Source organism: Buteo buteo, chromosome 13 (genome assembly GCF_964188355.1).
Source record: "Buteo buteo chromosome 13, bButBut1.hap1.1, whole genome shotgun sequence".
NCBI lineage: Eukaryota > Metazoa > Chordata > Aves > Accipitriformes > Accipitridae > Buteo > Buteo buteo.
The window spans coordinates 37,429,306-37,441,092 of record NC_134183.1 but is presented as its reverse complement, the minus strand read 5'-3'; the positions used below and the strand labels follow the sequence as shown (position 1 = coordinate 37,441,092).

The 11,787-nt window shown below is 55.2% G+C and overlaps 1 protein-coding gene across 1 annotated transcript; it reads right to left on the bottom strand.

The window, feature by feature from the left end:
• Positions 1 to 895: 895 nt before the first annotated feature.
• On the bottom strand, positions 896 to 11,582 carry INSYN1 (inhibitory synaptic factor 1). Its single transcript, XM_075043992.1, has 2 exons — positions 11,496 to 11,582; positions 896 to 1,573 (listed from the first exon to the last, which is right to left on the bottom strand). Exons 1-2 carry the CDS (start codon positions 11,565 to 11,567, stop codon positions 896 to 898), a joined length of 750 nt encoding a protein of 249 aa, XP_074900093.1. The 5' UTR covers positions 11,568 to 11,582.
• Positions 11,583 to 11,787: the final 205 nt, after the last annotated feature.

Here is an 11,787-nt window from a genome sequence, read left to right as displayed (position 1 = left end):
GGTGCTGCACCGACCCCTTTCTTCGGCAAAACCTGGAAGCTGAAAAAAATGCCAAGGGTGGATTTGGAGGTCCAGATTCCTTCATTTTTTAGAGCAAATCCAGCTTTTTTCCTCCCAAATCAGGGCTGCGGCTTTTGAAATGCAAAACTAGAAGTGGGTACTTAAAGGAAAGCTGAAGACATTTCCCACATCATTTTAAGACGATCACAAGACTTGGAGGTCACTAATATTTCCCTTGCACCTGATAGAAAGGATGGAAATTGTGTGTGCGGGTGGTGTGTGTGGTTCCCCACCCTGTCTCCTCAGCACTGGTGAGGTTTCGCTCTCTGCAAGCCCCTCTCCATCCCTCTTGGGCTACATGCTGGCCGGGGCGGGGGGGGCATTCCCGGGGACATCCCTGCTCCACTCAGATGTCAGATATGACAAAGCAGATCACACGGGCTCTTCTTAAGCCAAACAGGGGTAAAATGTCCCAGGGAGGGACATTTGCCCTCCCTGGTCCAGCCATTCCCCCCCTCCAGCATCCCCACCTCCCCATCCATCCCCCAGCCACAACCTCAGATGCGCTGGCTCTCCCCTCCATATAGGCTTCCCTCTCTTGGTACATATATACATATAATATATATATGTTATTGTTATTATTTCTCCATGATGGACGGTTTATTGATCTGAAGCTTCTGTCCACAAAAAAAACAGTTTGAAAATTCCCTGAGCCTCGAAAATGACGGGTAGGTAGTTGGGACATTTGTCTTCTTTGCCACCTTTTCATGTTGATTTTATTATTAGTATTGATTTATTTAAATATATATTTATATATATATATTTTTTTTTCTGTCCCTCCCCAGGAATCCCCCCATCCACCCGCCCTCCCCAAATCCGTGCGGCAGAGCCGGCGTCAGTTTTTATTTTTAATTTTCTGCTTGGCCGGGATATAAGGCAGCACCGTCTGGGTGCTTTTATCGGCTACGGTCTGCGTGCTGCTGTTCCTCGTCAGCCGCCGCGCCGGGGGTCCACCACCACCGGTGGAAGGATGCTTCGAGGGTGGCCCCGCCAGCACCTTACGGCCGGGCTCCTCGGGGCCATCATCCCCCGGAGACACCGTGCTGTCACCGTCCCCGTCGTCGTCGCAGCACAGAGCGTGGTAAAGCACCTTGTCGCTGAATCGGACCCGTTCCCGCGTGCCAGCCGGCCGGTGATGCGAGATCTTCTGGCTGGCCGTTGTGCCGAAGGCTTCCTCGCTGGATGAATCCGGGGTCCCCCCACCCCGGGGACCGTTGGTGATGGGGATCCCCCCGTTCATCAGCCGGTAATCGGGCTGACGAGCCGGTGGGGGCTGCGGACGGTGGGGCTCGGGACCGTCGCCAGGGTCGGAAGGGGTGGAAGCATCCAGGAAGGAGCAGAATTCCCAGCTGTCGGAGAGGATGTCAGAGGCGACAAAATCGAGGGGTCCCAGCTCGAAGGCGCCTCCCCCCTTCTCGCTGCTGGAGGTGCTGCTGGCCGTTGCTGTTGTCCAGTCGTCCGGCTCCAGCTCGAACTCGAAGTCGGACGTCAGTCGGTCGATCTGGCTCACCACCTGCAGACAGACAGACGGACGGATGGGCAGAGAGGAGCTGCTGGACGGGACCATCCCGTTTTTTGCTCCGTAATAACAGCACGTCCCTAAATCTCTGCCATTTCCCCCGGCGCCACTGGTGTGATGAGTTGGGAGGTCTCAGCCTGAGTGGAGCTGCTCCAGGAGCCCCTCAGCAGGGACCAAAGCCCACCCGGTGGCACAGCACCCATGGGCCCCAGGCAGGCAGCGAAGCCTTGGGTGCCCCTGGGTGCTCGGTGCAACAGGGTGGGCCCTTCCCAGGGTGGCCCTGGGGTCTGCCTTGTCCCCTGGGACCACGAGTGCCACCCCAAATCCCCGTGCACTTGGTGTCCTTTGGTCCCTCACGCTTGACCATGGGGAGCCACCAGCGACTGCCACCTATTCCCCCTGGAAAAGGCACCTCCATGGTTGGGGAAACTGAGGCAGGGGGTGGAAAATGTCCCAAGGTGGTGGGACAAAATACATGGGAAGGTGTGTGTGTGGGGACTGCAGGGACAGTGCTGTCACCCCCTGCCCTGGCTGGAATGCTGATGGGCTCAGTCCCCAATCCTCCATCTCTTGCAAGCTGTTGAGTATATCAAGACCCGTGGTGGCTTAGGGATGGGGTCACAGCCCTGCCACGCCTCAGGGGACGGACCCCACATGGGGCATGAATAAAAAAAGCCCTTAAAAAGATTAAAAATAATAGATGTAGTGTCCTAGCTGATGTTCAAGCCACGGGCAGGGCTGGGAGGGGAAGACCTCCTTCCTCCCATGGCTCCCATGGACCATGGTCTCCACCTGACGACCTTTGGGAGCAAGAGGGTCATCACCCACCTTCAAGTCTTTAATCCCATCCAGCTCAAGAGCTGCCCAGCACTGAGCACAGCGCTAATCCTGCCCAGGGCTCCCCAATCCCAGCTGAGCAGCCCGCTGCCGTGGCATCCGGATGGAGCCATTGCCGTGTCTTGCAGGAGCATCGTGGTGTTTCTTGGCTGGTGGTTTCTGCGCGTAGATACGCGTGCGGGGGTGTGTGTGGCTTTAGTTTGTGTGGGAGGCAGAGCACGACGTGAAAATTCAACTCGGCAGCAGTTGGAAGTGCGTATTTTTGGCAGGGTTGCTGGCTTGCCTCCCCCCCTCTCTGGGGGAGCTGGCAGAGGGCCTGGCTGGTCCCGGCGCTGCCAAGCAGGAGGTGGGCAGCGGCAGACAAGGGGGGGGGCTAGAGGGAACCCCTCGATACCCCTTGTACCTCTTTATGCATCTAGTTGATGCATTTTGTGCTCCCCCTCCGCCCCCAGCACGGGCACCCGAGGGCATCGGTGCCCCCCGGCACCCCAGGGCTGTGTCCCTCCTGCTGCACACAGAGCATTTGGGAGCAAAAAAAACCCCAACCCTTCGCTTGGCTTTTTCCAGGTGGTTTCTTCATGCATAATTTTTTTTTTTTCTGGTTATTTTTCATTATTGCCTTTCTTTCCCTGTCTTTTTCCTTCCACTGCCCTTCCGCATGCCCTTTCATGGTGGAAATCAGCCACAAATTTCCCAAAATAAGGGAGGGAAGACAAATCAATGTGGAATATCTCGCCAAACATGTTTCCTTTCCTTCTCATCATGCCACTGAAAAACCTTGCCATATCTCCACCGGTCCCATGGTTCATCAGTGGGTGTTGGACCTCCTCATCCACAATGAGTAATTAACCATGGCACATTTCTCTGACATTTTTATGCTGCTGTTATCCCATAACTCCATTTTTTAGAGCGCTTTTGTGGGGAAAACTGAGTCCTTGGGCTCAGACATCCCATCCCGTCCTCATGTTGGGTGGCCAAGGGTGGGCACCCCGAAGCTACTGTCACGGTGCCAGGTTGCCCTTGGTCTCTGCATCCTTTTGTTAGATGCTGGTGTGCAGAGGTTTGGGTCAACACCATAAATCACTAGAAATGCACCATAAACCACAGCTCAGCAGGGCAGGCTCCTTGCAAAGGCCTTGCGGTGGATGAGGACGCGTGGGCATCTGAAACTAGGAGCCCGGGGGATGATTACGCTGCCAGCAGCCGAAGTGGCTCCATTACATTCTGCTGACCTAATTTTAATAAAATCCCCATATTTGAGCTCCAAATTTCACTTTTTGACAATCCTGCCCGTGCAGCTCTCCCGCTCTGCCAAGCTCCTGAGGAGATGGCACAAAGGGTGACGGACCCCAACCCCCCAGTTGCTTGTTGGGGGGATCCAGCCATGGGCACACAGCACCCCCTCTTTTAAATCAGCTGCAGGTCCCTGTGGGACATCTCTGGGCTCTGACTTCAGCTAGGACCATTTCTTGGGCTACCAAACCCTGTGTGACAACCTGGGGACAACCTGGATGAGCATCACTAGAGGAAAAAATAGCGTCACCTCTACGTGGGGGCACAGCCCCAAGGGGCATAGGGGTCCAATACGGTTTGGGTGAAGGCTTTGATGTGTGTTTTTGGGTTTGATGGGGCTGGATGTGTGCTTTTGCTGCCTGCTGCAAACACAGAGCAGAGCAGCTGGGGAGACCTGGGAGCGGGGAGACCCTTTCCGTGGTGGGACCAGCTGATGCCACCAGGAAAATGCAGGCTGAAGGGCTGGGGACTGCTGCCTGGGAGCGTGTTGGACACGTTGGCAATAAAAGATGCCAAAACCCCCATCTTTCCAGAGAAAAAGGGGCGGGTTAGAAATAAAAGGACTGGAGCTGATGGGGTTGGTCACTAATACACCTTAATGGCTCTGATCAGCCCCACCTGGGACCCCCACCCCACTCTGCCCATGGCCCAGGAGCCAATATAAGCTGCTTCCCTGTGCTGCATGAGGACCTGTCCCCAGCCCCACATGCTGGCACCACAGGTGGTTTCTCTCCTGAATGGATCTCTTGAAGCCCATCCCTGGTCCTGCTTGTGGGATGGACCTCGGACCTACATTGTGTCCCTAACTCCTGGGGGGACTTTGGGTCCCCAAAGCAGGGTAATGGTTCTCATCCTAGGCAGCAGAAGGCAATGGGCTTTACCTAAGCTCCTCAGCCATGATATCCGACTTATTTTTCCTGCCTCCTTGCCCACACAAGACCTCCAGGGAGGATGGGTAGGGGCCCATCCATCCTTCAAGCTTTGGCTTTGAAAGGTGCTGAGGGCAAGCTGGGAGCATCCACACCAGCATCTGCAAGAAAGTCTTGAAATTAGAAAAGGTGATTTCTGTTCCCAATGCACCATCAGATTTCTTTTTTTTTCTTTTTTTTTTCTTTTTACCATTTTTTTTCCCCTCTTTTCTTTGGGGGACAAAGGGTGAAACTTGAGGAAAAGAGGAAAAAAAAAAAAAAAGATAATGTGACCTCTTCTTTCTCAGTGACAAGAAAGAATTAGGAAAAAGGGCAGGAAAAGAGCTGCCTTTGGGAAACACCCGGCTATTATTATTTTTTAATAAGGCAGCAAATGATTCTGCTGAAAGCCTCAGCTAAAATGAGATCACCTCTGTTTTCACAAAGACTCAGTGATTACAACACTGGGTTCAGGGCAAGCATCTTCCTGGGCTTTGAGTTGGGTCCCTGTCACCCAGGGTCCCTGCTCATCCTCATCACCTCCTGTGATTTGGGCTCGGTCGGTGCCAGGAGGAGGCACATCCCCATCCTGGTCCTCATCCCGGTCCTCGTCACGGCACATGGGGATTAGTGTCACATCAGCAGTGGCTCACTTAGGGCTATTTTTAGGAATGCTTTCTATTTTAAACGGGTGGTGGTGGCATGGGGCGGGGACATGTTAAATACCTATGTGACACTTGGTACCCGCTAAGGATTTAAATGTAAAGTAGGATTTGGGGTTTTCTCCCCCCTTTTCTCCTTCTTTAGACAGGTTGTCAAAGCTTTTTTAGCTGAGGCCATCGCTGCTGACAGTGGGAGCCAGGGTGAGAGCAATGGGGAGGGAGGGATGGACCAGATCCCATCCCACTGCCTGGGATCGGGTGGTTTGGGGTGAGACCCTGGTGATGCTCTCATCCCCTGGGACCAGGGTGGCTCTGTCTCCCTACAAGCAGGCGATGAAGGTCAAGGTGTCCCCGGCATGTGCTGGAGGTGCTAAGGGGTGACTGAGAGAGGACGTGTCCCCATCCTCCCTCACCTTTAGGTTTCACCTTGTTGCAAAGAGTCACCTTTCTGGTGACAGCAGAACATCCCTGGTCAAACCAGGGATACCCAGCAGTGGGAAAATAAGGAACAAAAAGAATTCCCCTTGACCTTGAGTGTGGTGTCACCAAGGGGCCTCATCCTGCTGCGCCCAAGTGGCCTGAAAGCAGGCGCTGGGTGGCCAAGGGTGTTCAGCTCTCGCCCAGAGGGATGAGTTTTGAGGTACCTGTGGTACCCCACAGAGATGGGCACCGAGCAATGATGCGCTAAACCGTGGCGAAGACCAGTTCATCCCCCCCCCAGAAAATCAGTTCGCACCATTCAACCCAACTGGGAGTGCTGGGTGCTCCACTCACCCTGCGCACGTTCCCCCATACCCATGGCCGTTGCTGGCAGCCAGAAGCTTTTCAGATAAAAGCCTGGGTGTCCCAGATTGGGTGTTTACCTCCCCAGCTAAGGCAGATGTTGAACATCTGGAGCATCATTGTTTTTTAACGGGATTTTTGGTTATTGGCTGCAAATCAGGCACGGAGGTCCCTGGCCGCGTGTTGGCTTGGTGGCTCCAGCTTCTACATTTTGGCCATGCTGTTTCCTACCGAGGAGCTAAACGTCCTGGAAGCTTGAGAAGATGCTGGAGAGGTGAGGGACGAGGTGGGAGGATGAGAGGGGACTTCAAAGGCTTCATGGCTGGTAATTGGTAATGCATATTCCCGAGGCTGAGGAAGGAGCTGGAAGATGCTGGGATCAAAGTGGTGCGATCTAACAGCCCCTTCATCCCGGCATGGCCTTTGAAGCGGGTGGGCAAAGCGGATTGGTGCTCAGGGTGGGGACCACTGGGCGAAGGGGGGGGTCCGGGTTGGGGAGATCAAAGCGGAGGGATGGGGCACTGCGCTGCCTGGGGTGTCTTTGCTTCAAGGATGGAGGGACCCGTGTGCGTGTCCCCTCAGCTGCCCTCCTGTGAGATGCAACTGTTTTTCCAACCCAGAGCCAAGCCTCTCGTCCCCAGCTGGGCTGGGAGAGGGGAGCAGGGATTTTTGTGCATCCCCCCCAGACCCCACGCTCTCTTGGCTGCTGGCTCGGTCTCCATCCCCAGCACCCCACTGCGCACCAGCAGCGGTGCATTTTGGGGTCCAAAGTGTTTTCCCACGTGACACAGCTGCTTTCCCAGGCTGGATCTGACCCGCCTGGCCCTGCAGTGTGCTTTGCTGCCAGCTGATGCATGGAGGGGATGTGCAACGGGACTGCGTGGCCCGTGCAAAAAATCCCCAACACTATTCCCAAAGCATCAAATCACCCTGGAGGCATTTGACACCATCAATTCCTCCCTCCACGGGGGAAAAGAGCCACCCCAAAGCCCCATGACCCCGCAGCCAAACACTCCTGGAGCAGGGACCTTCCCGCATCTCCCAAACCACTTCTTGGCGCAGGCAAGGTGAGTAAATATTTAATAAGGAATAAATGATTAATTGGAGCTTGCAAACTGAAGCTGCGTTTACAGGGGCCTCTCTTCCCCGAGCTGATGCTTATAAATGAGTATGCCACAGATCTTGGGATCATTTGCTAGATCATCAGCCGCTAAATAGTTCAAAATCGTTGTGCAGATCTCTAAAACATGTTATTATTAGAATAATAAGCCGCCTTCTCGCCGTGAACTTTCCTAAGCATTCCCAGCTAATCACCTATTGATTACAACATTATTAAGGTATTTATTATCATAAGGGGTTGCAGGGAGGATTCTCCTCCTGCCAAAGGCTTGGAGGGGACCCCTTGGTGCTGCTTCCCTTGGTGGTGGGACCCCGCTGCTCCTATGTCAGGGGGTGCAGGAGTGGTAGGACCCTTCCCGTGGGATTTTGTGGGATTTACACCTAGGGAGACTCGCACAGACATTTGTTTCTGTTTCCCACCTCTGAATATACCCCAGGGATGGTTTTTGACCCCCAGCACTAATCCCCCAAGGTTGGGAAGGAGCTAAGCCTTGCAGTGGAGATGGCTGGGACCTCCTGGGGTATTTTCTTCCCCATGGCATCGCTCTTATTCCTGTGGGAAAAGGCCAGGGCTGGCACGAGGCACGTGGGAGGGCAGGCAGTGTGGCAAGCGCTCGGCGGAAGCGCCTTCCCTGCTTGCCTCCTGCCTGATTTCTACTTCCAGTGTGTGATTTCAATCAAAGATTTTAATAATCATTTTCCCCACATATAATACAGCCCTGTCTTGGAGTGCTGGGGAATAATTATATACACAAAAGGGAAAGAGGGAGGGAGGGAGAGTGGGAGCGGAGAAACTGGTAAAACAGCATCCCGAATCCAACGGACATTGGGAGTGACAGCCTTCAGGCGGGAACCACTCCCGGGAGCTGGGGATGGAGCCTGAACCAGGGTCTGGTCCCACACCGCATCCCCAGGGATGGGCCAGTGGAGCGGGGCTGCCCTGGGGTCCCCCACTGAAGCCTCCCCCCCCGAGCATCCTGCAATCCTGCCCGAGTCCAGGACTCAAAATCTCTGCTGAAGCAGGGACAACCTGGGAGAAAAGCTTTATGTGAGCCAGAGCCAGCTGTGCCTGGAGCTGGTGAGTGGCTTTTGGAGCAGGAATCATCCCCGAGTGAAAGCCCTCGTGCCCACACAGGGGTCTTGATGGCTTTGGGGGTTGTTTTTGCAAGGTGGTTATGGCCTGTCTGCTTCCTTCAGACCTGCAAAGTCCTGGTACCCAGCTCCTCTTGCAAGGAGAACCTGGAAGGAGCAGGTCCAGCATCACCCAATGGCCTCCAGCATCACCCAGCGAAGGTTTTCTGGCTCCACAGGTGCCTCTGGTGCAACAGGATCGGGTCCACCACTGCCCTCACCGAGCACATCCAGCTCTGTGCCTCGACCCGCTGGCCAGGCTCTGAGCAGAGATGGGGGCAGGGATGGACATTTCCGAAGCCCCCATGGTGGCTCCGTCGGAGAATAAACCAATATCACAAGTACCAGGGCCCTGTGGGCAGTAAAGGGCTTTGGTGGCCCTGAGGACCCCCTCCTGGGACCCCCACCCATGAGCCCATTTAGGCTTGGGGCCATCAGTCCCTGCCTGGGGCTGCAGGGCTGCCTGTCCCCAGCATTGTCCCCATGTCCTGGCCCTCACCTCCAGCTGAGGAAGAGCATCGCTATGTACAAAGTAGACAACCACAGGGGCTTATTATTTTTTCCAGGTTCTCTTTCACCAACATCCTAGAGCTTACAATTTGCCAGCCTGGTGTCTACCACATACTCGTCTGGGTGGGCTCGAAAGAGATTTCCATGTAAGGTGCTCTCATCACACTCGCTCTGAGCAATCCAGAAGATAAGGGGTTGAATTTCCAAAGCCTCTATTGCTCAACGTCTGCTTGGTTTGGGGAAAACCAGACCTCTGTTTCTTTGGAGTTACTGGAACCTGGTTTAGCTGGACCGGTGTGTTTTAGCTCCGGAGCCCGCTCTTGTACTGAGTTTTAAGCTATTTTGTATAAATTCAACTAGTTGCTGCAAAGTTATAAGGCTGTGCTGTAGGAGTTGTTGAGAAAGGTTGAAGTTTAGGACCCACCTTGTGGTGGGAACCCCATGGCTGGCTCTACACTGACCTGGCCACGTTGTCCCATGATGCAAGGGGCTTTTCCAGGGCGGCTGTGGGACGCAGCCTGGGAGGTCACCAGTGTCTGGGGACATGCCAGCTCTATGGAAAAATCATCTCCAGGCCTCGGTGCTTCCCAGCACCCTCCGGAGAAGCCATCTCGTGGGACATGGACACCCTCCCTGGCACAACAGCAGGGTCTCTCTGGGGTGAGGGGCAGAGGCTGGGTGTCCTCTGGCCACCTTCTGCTCCTCAAAGCACAGGGACCTGCTGCACCCAGCTCAGCTCTTCCACCTTTCAACGTTATTCCTCCTCCTTTAAGCCTGCTTCCCAAAATGTATCTTCAGGGAATGCCGAGAGCCCTTTACCCCTCCCCTGTATCCTCAGGCCACCTTCTCCTCTTCTCTGCTCCAACACGCACTGGTACAACCTGACCTGGGCAGCCTACCAAGGATGCTGCAGAGATGCTCAAGGTCCTTCTGGCCCCAAAAGCTGGACGGGGACCTTGTGGAGCCACCTGAAACTTGGTGGGCAGCACACCCCGGCCTCAGCTGTGAAATGGTCAGAGATTTATCCCATCCCGGTCCTCCTTATCCTTTGTATCCTCAGCAGGAGGGATGCTTGTATGATTGTGCTGGTCCCACCTGGCCTTAAATCCGTGGGCTCAATAAAAGGGGTCAGTTGCCATCATCCTCACTTTAAAGGCCTCTTTAAGCTCCTGGAGGAGCATGAAGTGAGCTTAGGCTAAATGGAAAACAGCTCTGCCTCCTGATTATTACTATTATGACCATTTTTAATCCATCAGAGATTTGTCAAAGGGGTTTTGGACTCCCCCATTAGTGTTGTGGGGACTGGCTTTTTGCTTTGGGTGGCCAGGTTTGCTTTCTGCTGCAGGAAGGACCAGCAAAGCCATTGAAGAAAGGAACATCTCTAGGGATGCCACGGCCAGGTCGAGCCCTCATGGGGACCCATGAGGCGTGGTGGGATGTGGCATCCCCCCGGTGCTGGCTTTCCCGGTGGGACAGCCTCTCTAAAATCTCCCAAACTGAGCGGAGCCATCCCAAAGGAGGACACTGCATCCCAGGGGATGCTTCAGGCTGGAAGATGTCACCTCCCTGACCATGGCCACGTCTGCACCGAGGATGACATTGGTCCATCTACATCAGCGCTCTCTGGGTGACACCCAATGTCACCAACCCAAGCGGGGCTGCTCCATGGTGGCCCCATGGCAAAAGTTCCACCAGTTTCTGCCCTTCCTGGGGGAGATGAAGTTTTGCACGGCTCTGGATATAACCGCATGCTTGGCTCAGGCCACAGAGAGGATGCAAATGCCCGCCTGCCCTATTGCAAAAGCAAGCTGCCACGCTGTGCTCAAGGCTACTGCATGCTTTCTGTCCTCCACTTCCCCTACCACCTGCAGAGATGTCCTAAATTACCAGTCCCATCCAGGTCCCCTTCCCCTCCACCTTGTAGACGTGTGGCCCAGACACTTAAGCCGCAGAAATATTAAATTCCCCACCAAACTGACTCTGCTGTGCCTCAGTACTGGGAGGAAACTACAACCACACTTTATATGTGTATATATGTGGGTTGTTTTTTTTTTTTTTTTGCAGGAGCAATGGACCCTGACAGCCAGGCAACGGGACAGCCAGTTGTTTGGCCCCCTGCCCACCCTGTGGACGCCCCCCATCGCACCCAGGGCTGATGCCATATATTTGGTGCTCTCTGCAATGCCAGAGGGACCCACCGTCCCCTCTCCATCCACCTCCCTGGTTTGAAAGGGGCCTGGAACCACCCCAAGCCCCCACCAAAGCAGAGCATAGCTGACTGTGGCACGGTGCCGACGGCACCCCCCCAGCTCCGGCGTGTGACCCCGCAGTGCTTCTCCCACTGCCGGCACCCACAGGACCGGTGCCTCGGCCGGGCCCCCTGACCCCAAGCAAATCCCGGTGTCAAGGTCAAGAGCAATTTTGCAAGCCATGCCTCTTTTTTTTCTCCCCTCTCTCGTTTTGAAAATCCTATTGCTCATCAGCAGGGCTGTGCCATCCCAGGTCCCTCCTGGGGCTGATGGGTTGCTGGTGCTGAGCTGGCTCTGCTCCCCCCAGCCTGGCCCTGGAGGCAGGGGGGACAGGCAGGGGAATGGGGACAGGCACCCTCATTTGGGGCCAGCAGCTACCGTGACCCGCGCAGGGATGCGATGACACCCCGGGGGGCTTTCCTACCTCCCGGAGCTCCTTGGCCACCTCCTTGAGCTCCTGTAAGATGCCTTCTAGCTGCCCGATCACCATTTTCATCCGACTCCGGATCCTTTCCCTTTCACAATTACTCTTGCCGCTGCTACAATTGCTGCTGCTGCTGCTGGGGTGGTCACTGGGTTGCCTGTCCTGGCAGGTCCGGGAGTCCATCCTTCCCTACCGGCCTCGGTTCCCGGCCCCAACGGCTCTGTCCATCCTGCTCCCCTCTAGCCGGGTGGCCTGGCGTCCGCGCAGCCCCTCTCGGCCGGGGAGCTTTCAA